General features: G+C 33.0%; 1 protein-coding gene across 3 annotated transcripts in view; it reads left to right on the forward strand.

The window, feature by feature from the left end:
* The first annotated feature begins 20079 nt into the window (after positions 1 to 20079).
* LOC149557513 (uncharacterized) overlaps positions 20080 to 24119 on the forward strand; it is a 32572-nt gene continuing 28532 nt past the window's right edge. For 2 of the 3 annotated variants that reach the window (XM_089832171.1, XM_089832172.1), the window contains exon 1: positions 20080 to 20512. In XM_089832171.1, the coding sequence (XP_089688297.1) occupies positions 20325 to 20504 (180 nt within the window). In that variant the 5' untranslated portion in view covers positions 20080 to 20324 and the 3' untranslated portion in view covers positions 20505 to 20512. The remainder of the gene's footprint in view (positions 20513 to 24119) is intronic. The other variant, XM_089832169.1, reaches the window with a different exon arrangement.

Below are 24119 nucleotides of genomic sequence, written 5' to 3' on the forward strand. Positions count from 1 at the left end.
TTCCCAAATTGGGTTTCCACGTTAAATCCTAGTGTCAAAGTGTTATTTACATGTGTGAATGTTATTTTTATGCATGTTATATTTTTACATTAGTTTATTTACTAGCCATCAACACATATAGGATACAAAGAGCTAAGAAATTGCATGAAAATTTAAATTGTTGATGATATGCTATAGAGACCAAAGTGTTTTATGAGTTTTATTAATCTTTTTGAAGTTAGTAAAAGTTGAATTGGTACTCATTATAACAATATAATCATCAACATAAGGACTTGAGTCAGAAATACCTGACCAAGTCAACAAAAGACATATAATGTCACATACATATCCTAAATAGCAAGAGTTTAGAAGATCAGGTTATTTCACCTACATGCAATGACTACTAAGTGGATTATTAATTCTCATTAGAGATGGTTCTTGTGAACCAATAGTCACGAAACATGGGTTAATGAGTTTGAGACAAAAATAACAAAGATAAATCATGATAAGACTATCATAATTTGGCTTTTTGTAAAAACAAATTCTCCTACTTATCAATTGATGAGTTAGAGGGAACTTTGTGGCTAAGTGTGCTTGAGTTGGAGTAGTACTAAGATGGATGACCTCTTGGGAAGGCCCAATACTTCACCTCTACAAGAATCACTTAGATACAATGAGTACTAAGTGTAACATTCATTCTCATGAGAGATTGGTTCTTGTGAACTACCATTGATAAAACATGGGTCAATGAGTTTGACTTGAAAACTACCCAATTAAATCCTAATAGCAATATCATTATTTGACATTTTGTATAAAATATCTTCTACTTGTTGAAACAATATTGTTAGTTTTAACACATTGAAGAGTACAATAAATAAAAAATTATTTACATGCATAATAAAATAAACTAAATTGAACATCTTTATCTATTAAAGAATGTAGCATGTGATTGGTCATCAATATTTTATCTACTCTAATTGATGCACACTACACATCTTGCATGGCCCCAAACTCCAAGCGATAAACAATAGAAAGTGGAGGCAAAATATTTCATGAAATTGTAATTTTTTCTTAACTGATTAGATAGTTTAATGTGGTTTGTTTCGTATTAATAAAATGATCTAAATTTTAGAGAAATGTCTTTAATAAAATAATTTGATACTACAAACTATGATAGAATATTCTATGGGGTAATTCTATTTGATTCTCCAAATTGTAGGCATTATCTTCTACCTACGTATGTGTTGCCTTCCCTACTAATTAAATATATTAAACTACTACATTGGTTGATTCAAGCAAAGATCCTTCATTCAAACAAATAATCAAATTTGTTAATAATCAAATCATAATCATTTTTCATATAAATATTTGATAATATTAGTTCATATTATATTTTAAAGGTCATAATAACCATTCTTCTAAATATTTATTAGCTCAATTTTTATTTACATTACTAAAAAGAACACGAGTAAGATTGAAGAAAGTAGAAATTAATAATTTAATTGTATCGCAAAGGTTACTAAGTCGATATGCTTATTCCTATGAGAGTTGCCACTAGTTTCATATGATAATCTAACATGGTCAGATGTCATAGAAAGGGAAAGTGGTGTCGATAAACATGTTGTACAATGTGACAATGCTTGAAAATGAAATTAACTCACCGATAGTGGTTGCCTTTTGGTGTTAAACTATCAGAAATGCTTAGAATAACTGAGAGGGTGGGGGGGGGTGAATCAGTTATTCAAGGTCCATAAGTACCATTTGGACAATTAAACATAAAACATGCACTATTCTACTTATCATGTTGTTGATCGATCTTCATTGTACTGATAAAATTATTGTCCTATAACATAACATAGTTTGTTGAATGTAAACTTTATCAAACGTAAAACATTCAACACAAGTTTAAAACTAGGATTTTTATGTGGAAACGCAATTTTGGAAAACCCACCAACAACATGTCACCACTTTTTCACTCTTTCGAAGTGAGCTATGTTAGGAACCAACACTGTTAAAGGTTATAATACACATTGTTAAATGTGACCTAGTTAGAGGATTTAATCACCCTGTTAGGAGTGGCCTTGTTAGAGAACTTTGATCATTCCATTTAGAATGTCACCTTGTTAAAAGATTTACATAAAAATTTAAGTCCTTCAAATGACTGGTAGATCAACCTCTGCCAAAAGGATTTTAATACAAACTGTTTATAATGATTAGAAAGAAAATAGTAGGGTTTTGATCTGCATGATTACAACTCACTTTATAGGTTCATATCACAATTCAGTTTATGTGTTGATTCACTAATAAGCTCCCCATTGTCATCTCTATTCTTAATTTTCTTGGTAAACCTTCAAGCAATCAATCTTCTCCTTTCAACAAAACTTAAGCCATCTGCTCGGATTCAATTATCAATATCAACAACATCTATGCAAGCAATCTCCTTTTTCTTCACTTTCACTGTTACACACTTGTGTTCACTCTTATGTGTCTTTTATTCACCTTTCTTTGTGCACCTATCTCTCTACTTAATTTTATCTCTATACCTCTTTAAATATGTAATTCTTGCTTTGTCATTTTCCATGATCACCGTAGATCTTAGGGTTTACGATCTAGTTCATCAAGGTCATTGTATATGTACATCTTACTTCTTTTCTAGAATATTCTCATCTATTGAATCAGATCATATGTATAATACCTAATCCTCACCTTGAATTTAATGATCCAACTCATCAATCTTATCTTCAACACAGTTTACATCTCCCAAGAAATCAATTGAGTTGGCTAGGAATCACAATTTCATCAGATTAATTCACAACATTATTACTTGACAGTTCCTAAGTTCTGACACATGGTCATCACTTAATCACTCGGTCACTCTAAAACTTCTAACTCGGCATCAACTATCTTTCTCAGTCGATATTGGTGGTCGGTCAACACTAGATTTTCTTAGCACTTATTGTTGCTTAGTTGACAATAATATCACTCGAAATTCCTTAACCTTTTATTCTTTTGCTTGGCCTAGATAAAAAATCACTTTGTCTTATCAAAGTCTAACTAATCAAAAATCCATTGTAACTTCCTTTCCATAACTCAACCTTTCCTCTAGGTGCTATTATTATGAGCAATTTCTCAAATCCTCTTCATCAATCAAATAGATATGACATTTAGATTAGGTAGCAATATGTCTTATCAGTAGATTTGACATCAATGACAAAACACCAATTGTTCCAATTGTAAGTTTCCAATGGAAACATGCAGGCTTGATGGTTGGTTATTTCAATTAACTGATTCTCCACCATGGAAAAACCAATCACAGAGTAGGTAGAATTAGTGCACACATTTGATGCTTCTGCTTCATCACAATGTGACTTTATTGTTCTTAAATCTAGATGACGATGATTATGAAAAAAGAGAGAGAAAATTCCTCATCTTTTGATGTCTCCACCTCATAGGAAATTGTGTGGGAAGATTGTTGCACTTCAATGTTTGTGCACTCTTTCTACCCCCTCATACATTGAAACACAATGTCCTCAATTTATAGCATTGATAAGAATCTTGAGTTCACAAGTAATTTTTAACCTCCTGATCAAAAATTGTGTTTGTATGCCATGATCCATATATTCTCTTCCTAACCTATAGAATTTGGTTATAATATACTATTATAGACACTTCTTGCCCTTCTTCTATGACACTCAAATTTTTGGTGTTCTCTGATACAACATAGATTGCACTTTATATAAGAAAATTACACCCCTTTGGTATCTATATCTAGCATGGATCCCAGAGCATAACACACTCCATTTCATCAGAGAATAATTCATCCATGTTAAGCTCAGTGTTCTATATACATTGTTGGTCACTTTTAGGATTAGGTTGTGCAAAAAGCCCTTCTAAAGTCCATTTTTCATTTGTAGTGTATGATTCCTATGTGCTTAAGGAAAATATATTTAATGCATTCAAAATAGTGCTTATAGCTATGTATATAGATATGTATTTATACATCTCTAATTTGGAGTTAACCCATGAGATTAGACTCGGCACATTCAAAAAAATTGTCTTTGTTCATTGGATGCACGCCTATTAATTAGAATGAGATTAAAATTCTATATGCTTGGAGTCTTCACCTCAAGATGCCCATGAAGTCTTCTTTGCATGCTTCTATTTTCATTCTTAGTGCTTTTTTAAAAATTTGGTAGCTCCTCAGAATTTCAAAGATTACAGCTTGTTATATGGTTTTATTGTGTACCACAACTTGTGTACAACCCAAATGATAAGATGGTAACCTAAAATTAATGTCCATAAAAGTAGGCCAATAACTCTAGAATCTTGGATCATTCATTGATCCATTAAGCACATACAATATGTACTCCTAGTAGCATATGATTACCAAATGTTGCCAAAAAGGAGGATCAATTGTTCAATTTTCACATCAAAATAGGTGACGATTGAGGAATTCCAACAAATCCTCTACTTAGGACCATTGTGTAAGATTGATAGTAACGGCCCTTTTTATTTCTTATATATTGGATAAAGGAGAGCACAGAGTGGGAGGAGATAAATGTAGAAGAAAGAGCTTTTTATGTTTGAAATTTATTAAATAAAATAATTTTGTGTGAGTTTACTTTTGAAAACAATGCTCTCTTTTTTAAAAATTAGAGGTTTTTGTTGTATTCTTGAAAATTGTTAAAAAGGAACAATGAGAGAGCGGGGGGGGGGGGAGGGGATTTAACTTTTTTTTTTATCACATCAGTTAGGAACAATAGAAGGCTTCATGAGCTTGTTTGTTTTATTAGTTTTCTTATTTTTACATTTTAATTAATTTTCTTGGTTTTTGCACTTCCCAAACTCCCTTGACATCCCATTTTTTGTATAAGGAATTATGAAATTTTGTTACCACTAATTTTTTATCTTGTTGATAGGTGAATCATGCAACATTATCTGAAACATTATGCTAACATAATAAGAAATACATTTGTTTTGTAAATTTTCTTATTTGTTTAAATGAACTATACATAATATTTCCACTTATTATTGTAATTTTAATAAAATATTGTATGACTATTTTTAGTAAAATAAAGAGTTCTCTCTAAAGAAAGGATTATATTTTAGTGGGAGCTTGAGCAAAGAGGCACAATGTTAGGAAGGAATTTGTCAAGTGTTAATAATGACAACACTAGGTTCTTAGAATATCACTTTAGAAAATAATGTTATAAAGCCTTATATTTATATATTTTATAAAATATATAATCTAATTAATTTAAATGTATGTCTTCATTTTGTTAGGTGGGAAGTAGCAAGCAGATATGCATTTCTCTCCACACCTCCTCCTCTGAATCGTACAGGTGGCACATGGAGTTGCCCATGGCTTCCCACTTTGGATGGAATTCATCTACATGTATTTAAGTAATAAAAAGATGAGAAATACAATACTAATAATCAAACTAAACACAACTTCTCTACTTGCAAACATTGGCTTAGTTATTTATTACCAAAACCATGGCTACTACGACTTTTAATACCCGATAATTCATCGATTCTTCACACTAAATTACTCTGCTCTTTCGCGTTAGACATTGCAATGAGCATGTATATACAATAATTGACCCATCAACATGGTATTAAATATTTAGTGTTCTTTGTTGCTCATATTGTTTTAGTTGTACAAACAATATTAAATAAAATAAATCATTAATATTTATTCCTATTTTATTAATATTTCATGGAAACGTGAGGTCATAATAATTACATTTTACAATTGTTTTGAGTTAAAATGGACACTGCAGTGGCCTTATTATGTTGTGATATCCATTCCATGTCATGGAAAAAATAATTCATTTAATGTCAGCTTCACATGAGTGGTGGTATAACATTATTTCAAATGGAGCCTATGCATGTCACTTTTCAAGGAGGGTTAAATTTTCAAACTAAGTATAATTTTTCTTTCTTTCTAGTTTTGGTACAACATATATTCAAGAAATTACAATTCTTAAATTATTTTTTACAAAGATTGAAATAGATTTATATTTCTTCCTAACAAAATTAGAAATTAGATTTTTTAATCTCAATATCTAGAAGATAATTGTTAAGAATATTTTAAAAATAAAAAATATAAATAAAATAGAAAATTTAAAAGGATCAAAATAATAACATAATGGAGAAATATTTAATTACTTTTTGACATTAAATATTGATTGAAAAAAAAAAATTGTAGACAATGATTTTGATAGTACAACTTTAGAAAGATTCAAATAAGTATATCTAGTTGTTGTAAAACCATATCCATCAAATCATACAAAAGAGAGTTTTACTTGTAAATGTTTTGTTAAATATGTTTGAAAAATATGGGCAACATAGAAAAGTTGTTAACTATTAGACAAAATGCTTTAAAAGAATAAATTATTGCATAATTAGATACACAAACAACATCAAGAATTTTTTCTATCTAAAATATCTTTTTAAGAGTGGTTATAGAGTTATATTTACATTTTAATTTTATGAGTGGCTTCTTTTTATTCTAGGTGTAATATATTATTAGAAAACTCACTACTTGATTGTTATCTTATTTTGTTTGAAGAGCAAAATTTTCTATAAATAGGTCAATTTTTAGGATGTGATGTGTTAGAATTTTAGTCAGGGAGGAGGGGGGTGGGGGGAGGGGGGTGAATCAATTATCCAAGGTCTAGATGTACCAATTCAACCAATAAACACTTCAAATACTTTAGATCTTAACATTCATTAGCTCAGTCTCTATTGCAGACTTTTAGTAACATAAACTAGTAGTCCACTATCCTAATAATAACATATTTGCAGAATGTAAAACATTAACAATAAATCACCACAAATAACATCCACACAAGTTTGACACTAGGATTTAATGTGGATACCCAATTTGGAAAAAACCACCAGTAACATGTCAACAATATTTCACTCTTATGAAGTGAGCTTTAAGAGGAGCCAACCCTATTAAAGGTTACATAACAAATTGTTAAATGTGACATTGTTAAAGGATTTAATTGCCCTTTTAAGAGTGGCCTTGTTAGAGAACTTTAGAATAGCTGAGAGGGGAGGGTGTGGGGAGGGTTGGGGGGAGGAGGGGGGGGGGGGGAGGTGAATCAATTACTCAAGGTCCATATGTACTATTTGAACATTAAAACACAAACACTCACTATTTAGCTTATCTTGTTGTTGCTCGGTCTCTACTATAAACATACTATCTTAAACATGACTTGCTTTGCTTGATGAAAATATTATCAAATATAAAAACACATAAAGGATTCAACAAAGTTTGACACTAGGACTTTAAGTAAAAACATTATTTGGGAAAAACATATCACCAATTTTTCACTCTTTCGAAATGAGCTCTGTTAGGAGCCAACCTTGTTAAAGGTTTACAAAACACACTATTAAATGTGACCTTGTTAAAGGATTTAATCACCCTATTAGGAGTGGTCTTGTTAGAGGAATTTGATCGTTACATTTAGAATGTCACCTAGTTAAAGGATTTACACAAACTATTAAGTCTTCAAATGATTGTTAAGTCAACCTTTATTAAAAGGGTTTCAATACAAACTATTTACAATGACTAGAAAGAAAACAATAACTTTTGATATGTGTGATAACAAATCACTTTTGTAGGTTTAGATCTCTATTTGGTTCTTGTGCTAATTTGTTGATAAGTTCTCCATTGTCATCTCTGGTTCTAATTCTCTTGGCAACCAACCTTCAAGCGTATGCCAATCAACGTATGCTTAATTTTTGGAAACAATTGATTAATTGTGTATTGTCTTTGATGTTACACAAAATGTCATATCATTGCTAGTCAGGTTATGTCAAGCTCACTCAGGCATTGAAGTTAGTTTCCAGTGTCTGTCGAGCATTCTAGAGTTTTCCTAGTTCAGAAGACAGTGTCTACCGAGTTCACTTGGGCGACAATGTAAAGTATACAGAAGTTGAGTGTTAACTGAGCTTACTCGGTTAATAAAAGAAATGTTGGATCGAACCAGTGTTAACCAACCTCACTCGGCTACCAAAGGAACTTTGTGAATATACATTGTTAACTGAGTTCACTTGGTTAACACAAAAAAATCGCTTTGAGTTAGTATCTACTGAGCAGGGTCAGTTAAAAAAGAATTTTCTTATTTCGGCAAATTGAGTTCAATTGAATTGTTTGTTGGTTCTAGCTGATTGAGAAGATGAATATTAATTATTCCAAGTTATATTCAAGCCAACTTGATAATGTGTAAGATATACATATAAGGTCAAGTTGAGGATTGAATGTGGTGGAACATAATAGAAGATTTGATGATGCTTATAGAAAGTAAATTAGAAGGATAAGAATAATATCCTTGTTGAGATGTAAAGATACATTCGATCAAGAAGGATCAAGTACACAAGCCAAAATTGAGATATGTAATCAAAAATTTAGTTACATCAAAAATCAGGTCATCTCATTGTTACTCTCTAACCATTGTAGCAGTGATTTAAATCTCTTAGCAGAGTTGGCTTAATAACTATTTTGTAAATCCTCTAACAAGGTGGCATTCCTATTGAATTGTCTAAAGACCTCTAACAAGGTCACTCCTAACAGGGTGATTAAATCCTCTAACAGGGTCACACCTAACAGTATGTTTTGTAACCATTAACAGGGTTGGCTCCTAATAGGGCCACTTCAGAAGAGTGAAAATCAATAACTAGTTGCAATTGGTGGTTTTTCCCAAATTGGGTTTCCATGTTAAAATCTTGGTGTCAATTATGTTCATGTTATTTCTTTTATATGTTTGTGACCAAGTTAAAATAAGATCAATCATAGATAGTATCTTAAGATTTTCATGATAAGCTTTTATTGAGTTATTTCAGTGTTTACCAAGTTACAACATTTTTCCTGTGTGTTTACCAAGTTATGACAGAGATCAGTTTTGAGTTGTATTGACATCTAAGGGATCATGGATTTATTTTTGTGGTAACTAATTCACCCCTCCCCTCTTAGTTACTCTTCTTATATTTCCAACAATTGGTATCAGAGCTATTGGTGCTTACAGAGAAGGTTTTTAAAACTAAAGCTAAAGATCGAGATGTCTTATAGAAGAGAGATTCTTGAGTTGAACCGAGACAACTTTGCAGCATGGAAAGGACTTATGAGGTTACATTTGGAAACTATCAATGATTCAGGTTGTAAATATCTTAAAAGTGAATACAAGACTCCTACTAGAACATTATCAGTCGAAGATATTGTTGAAAAGAAAAATCACAACATCATGATGATTGACATTGCTTCTACTCTTAATTATGTTGAATTTGATGAAGTCAAAAGTTGCACTACAACTTATGATATGTGGATCAAACTAAAAGCCATCTATGGAGGAGATGATAATGTAAGAAGAGCTAAAGCTAGAAGTCTAAGAAGACAGTTTGATCAGATGAAGATGAGAGAAGATGAAAACATTGCAAAATATGTTGAGCAAATTAAAGCAAGTGTGAGCGCAATCAAAGCATCTGGAGGAGACATTGATGACAAAAAAGTTGTAAACAAGGTACTCAGAGCCCTTCTTCCTATCTATGCAATTAGAGTGTTTACTATTCAAGAAATGAGATATGATCCAAATAGTAATATAACTTTGGATGCTCTAGTTGGAAGATTGACAGCTTTTGAGTTAGATAACTATGTCCCTAGTTCCAAAGGTATTGAGTCTACATTTGAAGCCAAGCTTTCACTTAAGAAAAAGGGTAAGAAATCAAAAGCCAATCAATCAAAAAGTGAAGAAGAAGAAGAAAGTTCAGATAGTGATCTTGAAGTTGTTAATGCCCTACTTGCAAAGAAATATTCCAAAGGCAAAGGAAAGTACAAAGGTAAGATTCCTCTAATCTATTTTTCTTGTGAAGAAGTTGGTCACATTGTTGCAAGGTGCCCAAATGGAGAAAACAAGGATGAAAAGAAAAGCAATAAGTTTAAAGGCAAGAAGGAATTCAAAAACTACAAGGACAAAGGTAAGAAATCTTGTTTTATGGCTAAAGATTCTGATAACAATGAAGATATAATTATATATATTGTTGTAAAAGATGAATCTGATGATGAAGGAGATAAAATGACACTTATCTCTCATGTTAGCAAAAATGATACATGGATTATTGATAGTGGTTGCTCACATCATATGACTGGAGAAAAAATAAAGTTTGAACACATGGAACATTATGATGGTGGTAGTGTGAGATTTGGAAACAATGGACCTTGTTGCATAAAGGGAAAAGGTTGTATCTCATTAACTAATGAACTTAGATGTGAAAATTCTTACTGGGTTGAAGGACTAAAGCATAATCTACTAAGTGTGGCACGGTTGAATAACATTGGATTCAAGGTAGAATTCATGAATGGGAAGGCCAAACTGCTGGATGGAAAAGGAAATCTGGTTGGATCTGGCAAACAAACAAAAGGTAATTTATCCTATCTAGATCTCAATAAAAGTTCATGTTTTATTTCTCAAGTAGAAGAAAGTTGGTTATGGAACAAACTATTATGTCATGTAAACTTTGATAATCTGGTCAAGATAAGCAAAAACAAAAGAGTAAGAGGTATTCCTAGCTTAAGGAAACCTGATATGGGTCTACGCAAAAATTGTCAAATTGGTAAGATGGGAAAAACTAGTTTCGAAAGCAAAAACTATCATTCTGAAGAAGTCTTAGAGCTTGTACATACATAATTATGTGGACCTATTGGAATAGAGAGTTACAGTGGAGATAAGTTTTTCATTCTTTTTGTTGATGATTATTCTAGAATGATGACTATAATGTATCTAAAAGAAAAATCTCAAGCTTTTCAAAAATTTAAGTGCTATTTGGCAAGAGTAGAAAAAGAAACTGGAAAGAAGCTTAAATGTTTGAGATCAGACAGAGGTGGTGAATTCATTTCTAATGAGTTCAATGAATTCTACATTGAAATTGGAATTAAGAGACATGTATCAGACCCTGGTACACCTCAATAGAAAGGTATGGTTGAAAAAAGAAACAAATCCATCATGAATTGTGTAAGAACATAGATGATAGAAAAGAATGTTGCAATCAAATACTGAAAGGAAGCAATCAGTACAACAATGCATACCTTTAACAAAGTATAGTTGAAGAAAGATTCAAATCAAACTCCTTATGAACTATGTTATGGCTACAAACCTAATGTAAGTTACTTGAAAGTATTTGGTAACAAATGTTATATCTTGAAAGAATCTAGGAAAGGTAAATTTGATGTCAAAGGTGATGAAGACATATTCCTAGGATACTCCTATAGAAGTAAAGCATACAAGTGTTTGAATCTGACTACTCATAAGATCATAGAAAGTGCACATGTGAGAATTGATGAATTTGCAAAAAAGAGTGAAGAAGAGAGCAACAAAGAACCTAAGCATTATAGAAGATTTTTTTACTATGAACCTGGTACTTTGCCAAATCTATCTAGAAGTTAAGAGGCCTCACCTCCCAAGTCCCCAAAATCTCCAAAAGCTACCAAGTTACAATCAGTGCAACCTGAGTCACAGTTTGAAGTACCTGAATCACAATCAGAAGCTACTAAGCTATTGCTAGAACAAACCGAGTCTGATGGACCTAAGTCACAGACAGTGGGACCCAAGCTTAATATAGAAGATCATGTAGAAGTCAATATAACACACTCCAAATCCAAAGTACCTGTGTTAGCAAGATATGTCAAAAGGCATCATGCACCTGATCAGATCATTGGAGACAAGTTAGATGGAACAATGACAAGAAACAATTTGAAAGGTACATGTTTGTTTGTTGAATTGAACCTAGAAATGTTAAAGATGCTTTGGATAATGAAAGTTGGATTGAAGCAATGAATGAGGAAATAGAACATATTGAGAAGAACAAAACTTGGACTCTTGTTCCTAGACCCGAGGATAAAAATGTAATTGGCACAAAGTGGGTATTCAAAAATAAGCTAAATGAAGATGGAAAATTTTTAAGAAATAAAGCAAGGTTAGTATGTAAATGTTATTTTCAAGAAGGTATTGATTATGGTGAAACTTTTGCTCCTGTTGCAAGATTAGAAGATGTTAGGACTTTACTAGCATATGCAACTCACAAAGGATTTAAAATTTATCAAATAGATGTAAAATATGCATTCTTAAATGGAATTCTTGATGAGGAAGTCTACATAGAACAACTTGAAGGTTTTGTAGATCCTAGCAAAAGAGATATGGTCTACAAATTACACAAAGCATTAAATGGTCTCAAGCGAGCTCCTAGAGCTTCGTATGAAAGACTTCATAACTACTTGATAAAGATTGGTTTTCAAAGAACAAATGATAATAACAGAATGTATATCAAAGAAGGACCAGATAAGAAGATTGTGTTGGCAGAAATATTTGTGGATAACACTTTATTTATAGGAAATGATGACTCGTGCAAGACATTTTTAGAAGAAATGAGTAAAGAATATGAGATGTCTATGTTTGGAGAGATAAAATTCTTTGTTGGATTGTAGATCTAGCAGAAGAAAGATGGCATCTACATTACTCAATCTAAATATATCAAGGAGATACTAAAGAAGTTTGGAATGGAAGATTCAAACCAATTAGAACTCCTATGTATACTAGACATAGGCTTTCTAAAAATGATGATTCCAAGAAGGTAGATCAAACCACATACAGATCAATGATTGGAAAATTGCAGTATGTAGTGCATATAAGGCCTAATATTGTATTAGTAGTTAGTATGGTGGCAAGATTCTCAACAAATCCCAAAGAAAATCACATGATGGAAATCAAAAGAATCATGGGATATCTAAATGGTACTAAAGACTATGGCTTATGTTACAAAAAAGAAGGCAATTTGGATTTGAAAGCATTCACAGATGCTGATTGGGCAGGAAGTGTTGATGACAAAAATAGCACTAGTGGAGGAGCATTCTTTCTTGATAAAAGACTAGTGTCTTGGACAAGCAAGAAACACAATTGTATTTCTCAGTCCATAGCAGAGGCAAAATATGTGGCAGCAATAGTTAATTGTTCTAATATTGTTTGGTTCAAACAACTGTTGGTAGGTATGAAGATAGAGATCAAGGATCCAATGGTTATATACTATGACAACATTAGTGCAATTAACATATCAAAGAATCCAATGATGCATACCAAAACAAAACACATTGCTATAAAATATCATTTTCTGAGAGAATTGGTACAAGATAAAGAGGTAAGATTGGAATATGTGAATACCAAAGAACAAATTGCAGACATATTCACTAAGCCATTACCTAAGGATGCATTTATGTATGTAAGAGGTAAGTTAGGGGTCATTCCCCTATCCAAAGCTCACTAAATAAAATTTAGTGATGGATCAACCAGAGCATGTTGAAGAGCAGTCAGTTGATCCAGTATTGACAAGGGCATATTGCAAATGAATCAATACATGAGGTACATTGATATTTACTAAACATTGTCTTTGGCATGAGATGTCAAAGAGGGAAAAGTTTTCTGTCATATCTCACAAAAATTCTATCACTTCAAGAGATGACAAAGAGGGAGATATCAAAGAAAATAAACTTGGTCTGATATCAAAGGCAAAGTTTTACTGATAGAGGAAGGAACTGAAGGCAGAGGGAGTTCACATTGATAGAGGGAGTTTTCATGGATGAGAATCAGAATGAAACTAAGGATATGTTCCTTACTTTATTCTTTCTCTAACACTTCCATTTCATTATGACATGTTGTGTTGCCATCGATGCCAAAGAGGGAGATTGTTGGAAACAATTGATTAATTGTGTGTTTTCTTTGATGTTACACAAAATGTCATATCATTGCTAGTCAGTGAATGTTGAGCTCACTTAGGCATTGAAGTTAGTTTCCAGTGTCTGCTGAGCATTCTAGAGTTTGCTTAGTTCAGAAGACAGTGTCTACTAAGTTCACTCGAGTGACAATGTAAAGTGTACAAAAGTTGAGTGTCAATCGAGCTCACTTGGTTAATGAAGGATATGTTGGATGAAACCAGTGTTAATTGAGCTCGCTCAGTTACCAAAGGAACTTTGTGAATATGCAGTGTTAACTGAGTTCACTTGGTTAACACAAAAAAATCACTTTGAGTTAGTATCTACCAAGCAGAGTCGGCTAACGAAGGATTTTCTTGTTTTGACATATTGAGTTCAATTGAATTGTTTGTTGGTTCTAGCTGACTGAGAAGATGAATATTAATTATTCTAAGTTATATTTAAGTCGACCTGACAATGTGTAAGATGTACATATAAGGTCAAGTTGAGGATTGAATGTGGTGGAAAATAATAGAAGATTTGATGATGCTTAGAGAAAGCAAATTAGAAGGATAAGAAAAATATCTTTGTTGAGATGTAAAGATACATTCGATCAAGAAGGATCAAGCATACAAGCTAGAATTGAGATCTATAATTAGCCATTTAGTTGCATTAGAAATTAGGTCATCTCATTGTTACTCTCTAACCATTGTAGCAGTGATCTAAATCTCTTAACAAATTTGGCTTAACAATTATTTTGTAAATCCTCTAACAAGGTTGCATTTCTATTGAATTGTCTAAAGACCTCTAACAAGGCCACTCTTAATAGGGTGATTAAATCCTCTAATGGGGTCACACCTAATAGTGTGTTTTGTAACCTTTAACAGGGTTGGCTCCTAACAGGGCTCACTTCAAAAGAGTGAAAATCAGTAACTAGTTGCAATTGGTGGTTTTTCCCAAATTGGGTTGCCACGTTAAAATCTTGGTGTCAATTGTGTTCATGCTATTTCTTTTATATGTTTGCAACTAAGTTAAAGTAAGATCAATCACAGATAATATCTTAATATTTTCATGATAATCTTTGCTAAGTTATTTTAGTGTTTACCGAGTTACAACATTTTTCCTGTGTGTTTACTGAGTTACAATAAAGATCAGTTTTGAGTTCTATTGACATCTAAGGGATTTGGGATTTATTTTTGTGGTAATTGATTTACCCCTCCCCTCTTAGTTACTCCTCTTATATTTCCAACACTCACTTCACCAACTCTTAAGTCATTCACTTATCAATATCAGCAACATTTATGAGAGCTTCCTTCTTGAGCTTCATATTCACTAACACCCTCTTGTGTTCACTCTTGTGTACCTCTGATCCACTTCTGTCTATATTTCTTTCTTGTATGCATCACTCACACATGCACGCACATACAACATGATTTGTTTGGCTTTGTATCTCTTTAAATAGGCAATTCTTGCTTTACCATTTTTCACAATCATCGTAGATCAATATCAACAACATTTATGAGAGCTTCCTTCTTGAGCTTCATATTCACTAACACCCTCTTGTGTTCACTCTTGTGTACCTCTGATCCACTTATGTCTATATTTCTTTCTTGTATGCATCACTCACACATGCACGCACATAAAACATGATTTGTTTGGCTTTGTATCTCTTTAAATAGGAAATTCTTGCTTTACCATTTTTCACAATCACCTTAGATCTTAGGGTTTATGACTAGATTCAATACGATTCATTGTATCTGTCCATCTTCTTGATCATCCTCTAGAAACTTCTCTAGAATCCATCTATTAGGTCTTTACCTAATTCTCACCTTGAATTTAAAGATTGAACTCATCAATATTATCTTCAACATGGTTTACATCTCCCAAGAAATTAACTATGTTGGCTTGTTTTCACAATTCCCTTGAATTCATTCTCATACTATTACTCGACAATCTTTAAATTATGGTACTTAGACATCATTGAATTACTCAGTTGTTGTAAAGATTTCTGGCTCGACATCTACTATCTTGCTCAATTGATACTAATGCTCAATCAACACTAGATTTGCTCGGCACTAATTGTAGCTTGATTGACAATAGCATTACTCGACATTCCTTAGCCTTTTACTTTATTGCTAGGCTTGGCTTAGCTTTCTTGATATAAACAATCACTTTGCTTTATCAAAGTCTATCTAATCAAATATCCATTGTAACTACCTCTTCATAACTCAACCTTTCCTCTAGGTGCTATTGTTATGAGTAGTTTCTCAAATCCTCTTCATCAATCAAAATAGATATGACATTTAGATTAGGTAGCAATATGTCTTATCAATAAATTTGACATCAATAACAAAACAACAATTATACCAATTGTAAGTTTCCAACAATCTCCCTCTTTAGCATTGATGTCAACATCTCAAACATCTCAATACTAGTAATGGCTTAGTTACCATACAATCCAAAAGATTTTGTTATTGTCATTTTGATTCTTCTTTTCTGATCTTCTCCCTTTGAAATGATAGATCTCCTTTTTGTAGATTATGTATAACTCTCCCTAAATTCATTGAGTATCTCCCTCTTTGACAATAATCTTTGTATATTCTTCCTCTTTATAGTATCTATTATTGACTCAACATCTTATGTATATATTCTCCCTCTCTGACAACAATGCCAAAGACACGCTATTTGAGTTGCAAACTATTCATACATCTGAATTATGTAGATTTTGCATGTCTAGTTGATTTCAGTCATCTGTCTATGACTAATATGATATGTTGTTCTTTGACTATCTACCTTAGGCATTTCCTAAAGTAGAGTTGTATTGCATCAATGTGTAAGATATTCTAATTAGCACATTTGATGCAATGCACCTTGTCTCCTTAAGTAGCTTTGTTTAGGGGAATCACCCCTAATTTAACTCTAAGATATTCATGATCATCTTTAGGTAAGGGTTTTGTGAATATGTTAGCAACCTATTCCTTGGTATTCACATATTTTGGCTTCACTTCTTTGTCTTGAACTAATTCTCTCAAGTAGTGATACTTAATTGGAATGTGTTTTGTCTTAGTGTGCATCACTAGATTCTTTGAAATGCTAATAGCACTTGTGTTATCACAATAGATAACCACTAGATCTGTAATTTCTTCTTTCACACCTTTCAGTAATTGCTTAATCCATATTATATTTGAATAGTTCACTACAACTATCACATACTCGACTTCAACTTTTGATTGGAAAATACAATTTTGCTTCTTGCTTGTCCATGAACCAATCTATTTCCTAGAAAGAATGCACCTCCACTAGTGCTTTTTTTTGTCATCAATATTTTCTGCCCAATCTGAGTTGGTGAAAACCTTCAGTTCAAGCCTATCACTCTTCTTATAATACAATCCATAGTCTTATGTACCTTTCAAATATCTCATTATCCTTTTTACAACCATCATGTGATTCTCTTTAGGATTTGCTAAAAATATAGCAACTATCCCAACTTCTAAAGAAATATCTAGTCTGCTATGAACAACATATTGTAGTTTTCCAATCATGGATCTGTATAAGGTCTGGTTCACTTCAGCAGAATCATCAGTCTTGGATAGCTTATGTCTTGTAGACATAGGTATACTCATTGGCTTTGAGTCTTCCATACCAAAAGTCTTTAGTATCTCCTTGATGTATTTGGATTGAGTAATAAAAATTCCAAGCTTCATTTGACATACTTGTAACCCAACAAAGAATTTAATTTCACCAAACATAGACATTTCAAATTCCTTCTTCATTTCATCAACAAATGATTTGCATAATGCTTCTTTTCCTCCAAATATATTATCATCAACAAATATTTCTGATAACAATACTTCATTGTTCTTACCACTCTTCAAGTATAGATTATTGTTATCATTTGTCCTTTCAAAACCAATGTTTACCAAATAGTTATGTAATCTTTCATACCATGCTCTTGGGGCTTGCTTCAATCTATAAAGGGATTTGTTCAATTTACATACTATGTTCTTCTTGTCTAGATCCACAAATCCTTCAGGCTATTCAATGTACACTTCTTCACAAGTTTTTGATAAGGTCTTCACAAGTTCTACTAACCTCAACAACAACTATAGTTAGCCCTTGTACCTCCTTAAATAGGTAATTCTAATCTTTTGCCCCTTAAACATCATCATAGATCTTAGGGTTAAGTTAGATTCATCGAATCCTTCCAACATTTCATCTCCTCTATTCCCTTCTAGAAAATTCTCCAAACTTCTCCTTGAATCCTTGCATGGAAATGCATAAACACGATTTTGCTTGATTTAAATATTCCAAGTCATCTATCCTTATCTTCAACACACTTTACATATTCCAAGAAATCAACTCTGTCAGTTGGAAATCACAATTTTCTCACAAACTATTAAATGTTGTCCCTCGACCAACAATGTGTTTTGACACTTGATCATCACTGGGTTACTCGGTCACTAATAATATTCTTGTTTGACACATATACTGACGCTTGATCAATATTGATGCTCAGTTGACACTATTTCAGCTTGGCACATACTAGCACTCGGTCGAACTAGCATCACTTGACAAACATTGCAAGTTCCTTAATCTTCTGCTCTGTTGCTCAATCAAGCCTATGCATTTGGACAATCTTTGATCACTTCTTAAAGGCTTCAGTACAACTATCTTCTTCACGTGTAACATGATTAAACAATCACTTTATCTTGTCAAAGTCTAAATAATCAAGTGTCCATTGTAGTTTTATTTCCATAACTCAAAATTTCCTCTAGGTGCTATTGTTATGACCAACTTCTCAAATCTTCTTGATCAATCATCTAGGTATGACACTTAAATCAGATAGAAAATTGTCTTACCAATAAGGTTTGACATCAATGACAATATAACAATTATTCCAATTGTAGTTTCCAATAGTGATGAGGGTGATATATTCAATTAGGAAGTCTTACTATTTGATTGCCATCTTCTTATGTTTTAAAGGCAAAATGAATGTTAGAAATGGGTTGATTGTTAGGGTATGACAAGGGTGACATATTGTAACTTAGGTCTATTTGGTATGGGATAATGTCTTGTTGTTGTGATTGGCAGTTTGATTAAGTGGTGAAATAAATTATAGCTCGTCATATGTCCACCCATTATGTATTATGCAAAGTAAGGGTTTAATGTTAACTAGATAGGATTACTGAAATAGTTGGCGATTATAAGATTTCAAAATAAAAGAAACATATCTAGTGATGTCTATTATGGTAAATCATAATGAGTTGTGCTTATTTATCTTAAGTGTTAAACGTAATGAAATAATCCTAGGACATATTTGTGGGATATTTCTTTAAGTTGTTCCTTATTTTGGGACACAATATGTTGTGAAACACTAGCTTTAGATTATTAATTTTATTGTGAGTAGATTAAATAGATTAGGTCTCATGGAATGCCATGATTCTAACATATGTAAAAAATGGATTAAGAGAGTGTGTGTATGATTGAGAGAGAGTATGTATGTACCAGTGAGAGATATGAAAGTAGAGACAAACGAGGAGTGGAAACGAGAGAAATATGAAGAAGAGAGAGGATATGCATAGGAATATGATGTATCTACGTAGGAGAGAATGATAAAAAGGATAAGATAAAATAAAGACATGGAAGGAGAAAAAAGTGTCCATTTTTGTAAATTACAAAGATATAACTTAGATGGGGTAATGATGTAGGCAAAGAGAATATGTGAATTACTATTCTAGAACAACATCAAGCGTATACAAGACTATTGAATTAACCCTTGCACCCTTCAAAGATGCAAGCGCTGGTATAGTTCTATTTTGATTCAACATGGAATCTAGATGATAGAGATTTGTGATCTCATGAACATGTTTTTAAACTTTTCTTTCTATCATAACATTTATTTCAACTTTATAAATTCTTTGAGAAAGTTGCATGATACTTGCTAATTTTTTATATAAAGATCAATATTACTTGATTTCTATAACTTAATGATTAAGATCCTCCTAACAAAATTGATTGATATTCTAATTTTTACTAAATTATTTTCTTCTTACTTCTTTACAATGATATTCTAATGTTTACTAAATTATTTTCTTCTTACTTCTTTACAACAATTTAAAAAAAACTTAAAAAAAACAGTAAATACAAATTAAAATACTATCACCCTCCCCCCACACAAAAAAAATTGACTTTACTTATTGACCATATTAAAAAAACAAATGACCATAACAGTTTGAAATATACAAACTTGAATGCAACCTTTTAAAATACATAATTAAAATGTTCCAAAATATTCCTACAATTAATTATAAAACTCATTCATATATACAATTTTTCTCAATTCATAATAAAATAATTCTTTTAATTTTCTATCAGCGCAATGACTCCAGTTCCTCCTCCTACAAGGCTAGTCTCATGCAGGAGGGAGTGCTCCACAGAATTCTTCTTTTCGCACACTAAATTACCCTCACTTCGTGTTTTTATTGATATGTTCTTCTTTCTTCTTATTCGGGGTGTTGAATTCTTCCGATTTTGTCTTGAAATTGCCTAGATTTTGGAAGAGAGTGAGGAGGATTTAAGGCGAGTTTTGATTGCAGCTGCGATGGGTATAATTCGGAGTAGTTTTTCCTTCATAGTTGGCACAATAGCTGGGGTTTATGTGGCGCAGAATTACAACGTACCAAACATACGGAAGGTCATCAATACTGGTCTTTTAATGGCGAAGCAAATTGAGGAATCTTACCGCAAGCCTAAAAAGCCCCCTTCAGACGACGATTCGTAGTCACACAGGTAAAATCGATCACCTTTTCTTCTTCCGCTTTACGCATTTGATTATTTTCTTTATAAGATCCTGGATGAGGCTATGGGCTACATTTAGATGAATCATTGCCGCGCTTGTATTTACCTTCTAAAGGCTGGTTATTTGTGAATATACACTCCTTTTTGTTTGTGTGCGACTTAATTGTGCAATCCCTAGGGTTACTGTGAGGGTTTTCACCTTATGTCATGTTTAAAGGCGCATTTAGAAAGTTAAAATAAGAAAAGCGTTTACTTACACACCCTTTGGATGGCTTTCTTGTGGGCGTTGATACACGGTGAGGTCGAGGTCGAGTTTACTGTTTGAGCTAAATTTGAACAATGTTCAAGGGAAATGAAAACAATTTTCTCGAGGGATTGTAAGCAGGGTTTCATTGCAGGGACAAATTAAGTTATCCTAGTGTGGATTGTTTAAATTAACGTGTTTAATTACTTTCTTTACGCCAATGGAATGCACACAAAAACAAATCCAGACATTCTACAGCAATAAAGAATTTTTAATCTCTAATATTTTATTCAACCAATTGCATGCATACAATCTGAAATCTGCCCCAAATCTGAACATACTAGTCTGGTACGAATTCCTGAAGCTAGTATTCCTTGAGGGTTTCCTTTCCCACCTCGATCTGATATTGGCTCCGTGAGGATCTTATAAAGTTCTGTAGTCTCGAAAGTGATGCCCTGGTAGGCCTGATTATGATGTGCACGGTCCTGCTGAAGTCTGCATGAGAAATTGCCCTGGGTTTCTGTCCCCAATGAACTGACTGATCTGGTTGTTAATTGCTGTCTGATTTTTGAATCTTTTATATTTTATTCCCCAAGTTTCCAGCAGAGGGGCAGCAGGGGTGGGCCGCATGTTTCCAGGATGTGTTTTTTGAGGCCTTTTTTGGGGATGGCAGGGGAGGGCAAAGAGGATGATTATATAAAAGATAGGAATTTTAAACATTCATATGATAGCATTGATAGGGCATTCATTTTATTGACATATACATTATATTATACAACATTGAAGTTAACATGAGAGTCAAACAACTTAATAAAACATATCGAATTTCAAAACTTGAAATCTAATTGTTTTCATAATTCATTGTCAATGTGCAACTTCATATGTTGCAAAACTACGAAACAGTAACACAACAAAATATCTAAAAGCTGCAAATTTGAACTACAAATGTGAAAATGACTGACATAAAAGCATAGTGATGATGTTGGTAGTTGCAGGGGATATCCTGATTACCTGTGATGGTGATCTTTGATATACTTGTGTTTGGAAATATGAAGAGACACACATTTGAAAAATGAAGAGGCTTCTGGTTATAATATGTAGAGTCTCTCGGTTCAAGTCTTGAGATGTTGTGTTTTTGAAGAGCCTCGACATTGTATTAATAATATATCATTGCTTTGTGTGAGCTGATGCTTGCTGAGGTGGGTTATTCTATACAACAAATATAGATGGTCTATGTAGTCAATTCTGATATATGTAATAAGTTGAAGAGCTTGCAGTATTCAGTTGGGACTTGGGAGTATTGTACTCAAATTTCTATTATTTAATAAAAGAGATAATTTTTGATGGGGCTTGGTTTTTCCCCTCAAGTTGGAGGTTTTTCCCAGGATAAATATAATGTCTTATTGTTCCTTTCCTGGTTTTTTGCTGCTTATTTTTTCTCTTGGTCTAAAACGTTAGCACTGTAGCAGAGTGGGTTGGATAACAGAAAATTAAAGCAATCAGTTCAATGTCTGGTCTAATTTGGGTATGATGATAAACGGTCTTTGTTCTTCCCAGTTCGAAGTAAGTGAACCTGACCTCATTCTTTGTGTAGTACTTCTGGAGAATTAGTGGTGGGGTTTTTTGTGAGCAGAATTTGGGTTTCTGTTAAATTAGTTTGTGTCATTTTTGTAAAACGCAACTGCATCAGGGTGTTGTCTCTGGACTTAATGTTAAATTGCTTGAAAAGTGATGGGGATTCTGTTTTAGCAACATTGGCCTTGAAATGTCTTATTTTGTGGTGAATATCGGGGAGATAACAGTTGGGTAACAATTAGATGCTCTTGGTAGTTGTAGTTGTGTGGTGCCTGTTAGTAAGATATCAGTTAACAACATTAATAATGATTAATTGCTTTAAAATATATGCAAGCTGCAAAAACAACAGTTAAGTGTGCTCTGGGGAGATAACTGTTTAGTGTTTATCCCATCTGTGGTGCTAAATGGGGGGTTAACAGCTTAAGTGCCGAATCTTTATTTATTCATGTGTACACACAAATCGACTCTTTGGTTATGTTAATCTATAATGTCCTGCAGTGTGCATTTGAGAGACAGTGAAATACTTTTTTTGCCAAATTGTGCCATCCTGTTGTGAGAATGGATAGATAGCAGCAAGCTCCTGAATCATTATATTCCGTGGTTTAGAGATAAAGGTTAATTGTTTTGTCCAAAGTACCTTGATACTGTGGTGCCTACTGGACCAGATCAATTAGCTATATAGCCATCACATTTGTGTTGCTTCTTGGAAATACACATGTTTAGCCACTATATCTTGCAGTGCATGCTGGGGTGGTAACAATTAGGTGCTTTTTGGCAAAATTTTATCGGAGGAAAGAACAGTCGACCATGGAGAATTGCATCTGGGTAAGGAGAGCAGGGCTCTTGTTGGCTGCTGCTGCTTCTGTAGAGACTGTTGCTTCCAATGGTGGAATTGAACTGAATGAAATGGATGTAGCTTGGACAGGGGATTATGAAGTAGATTGTACCGAGAGCAAGGGAAAGGAAAAGCCTCCCTGGCAGACTGTAATGGGCTCACCTACAGAGCCATTACAATCCAGTAGCAAAGATTATGACCATGCAACTTAAGGCTGCAGAGAGTCTCCTTATTGATCAGTTCATATATATGAAGAGTCCGCTTTCATAATCTGAAAGGTTTGAGAATTTGAAGAATCTTTCATATGAAAATCGAAACCTGAAAGGGCATTGCTAAATTGATCAACAATAAAGAGATAAGTATTTTATGATTATACCTTTGAAAATTGATCATGAATTTTATGTAGTTAATTCATGCAATAATATAGGGAATAGTGAATCGTGTATCCTTCTAGCATTATTCTGTATATTTCTCTTCGGGATATAGGTTGAGCCTATTACTAATCTCTCTAAAATGCTTCCAGGACAGATCAGGAAGCAACAAGATGACGAGAGATTACATAAGGATTTCAAGGAAGTAAGAGCTTTATGCATACTGTCTTTGCATTCAGTTTCTTTGAAAGGAAGAAATAATATTGAGAGGGAGCTTGTATGGCAAAGGGAGAGTACAAAGTCCTTAGCAGAGGATCAACAAACTTGATAAGCAATGTGACCTCAAAATTTCATTATTTGGTCAAATATTGGAGCCAATTGTAATATATTATGATTATCAAAGCTGTGAGAATGCTGTCCTTGCTGAGGAGTCTCAACATTCAGTTGTACTTATTATGAGCTTAATACATTTTTCTTTGAGAGGGAGAAATTTGAGGTGAAAGCCCTTGTAATGCATTTTACTTTGAGAGGGGGAAATTTGAGGTGAAAGCCCTTGTATTGCATTTTTCTTTG

This window comes from Cupressus sempervirens, chromosome 5, assembly GCF_028749045.1.
Source record: "Cupressus sempervirens isolate cs-2001-9-10 chromosome 5, ASM2874904v1, whole genome shotgun sequence".
In the NCBI taxonomy this organism is placed as follows: domain Eukaryota; kingdom Viridiplantae; phylum Streptophyta; class Pinopsida; order Cupressales; family Cupressaceae; genus Cupressus; species Cupressus sempervirens.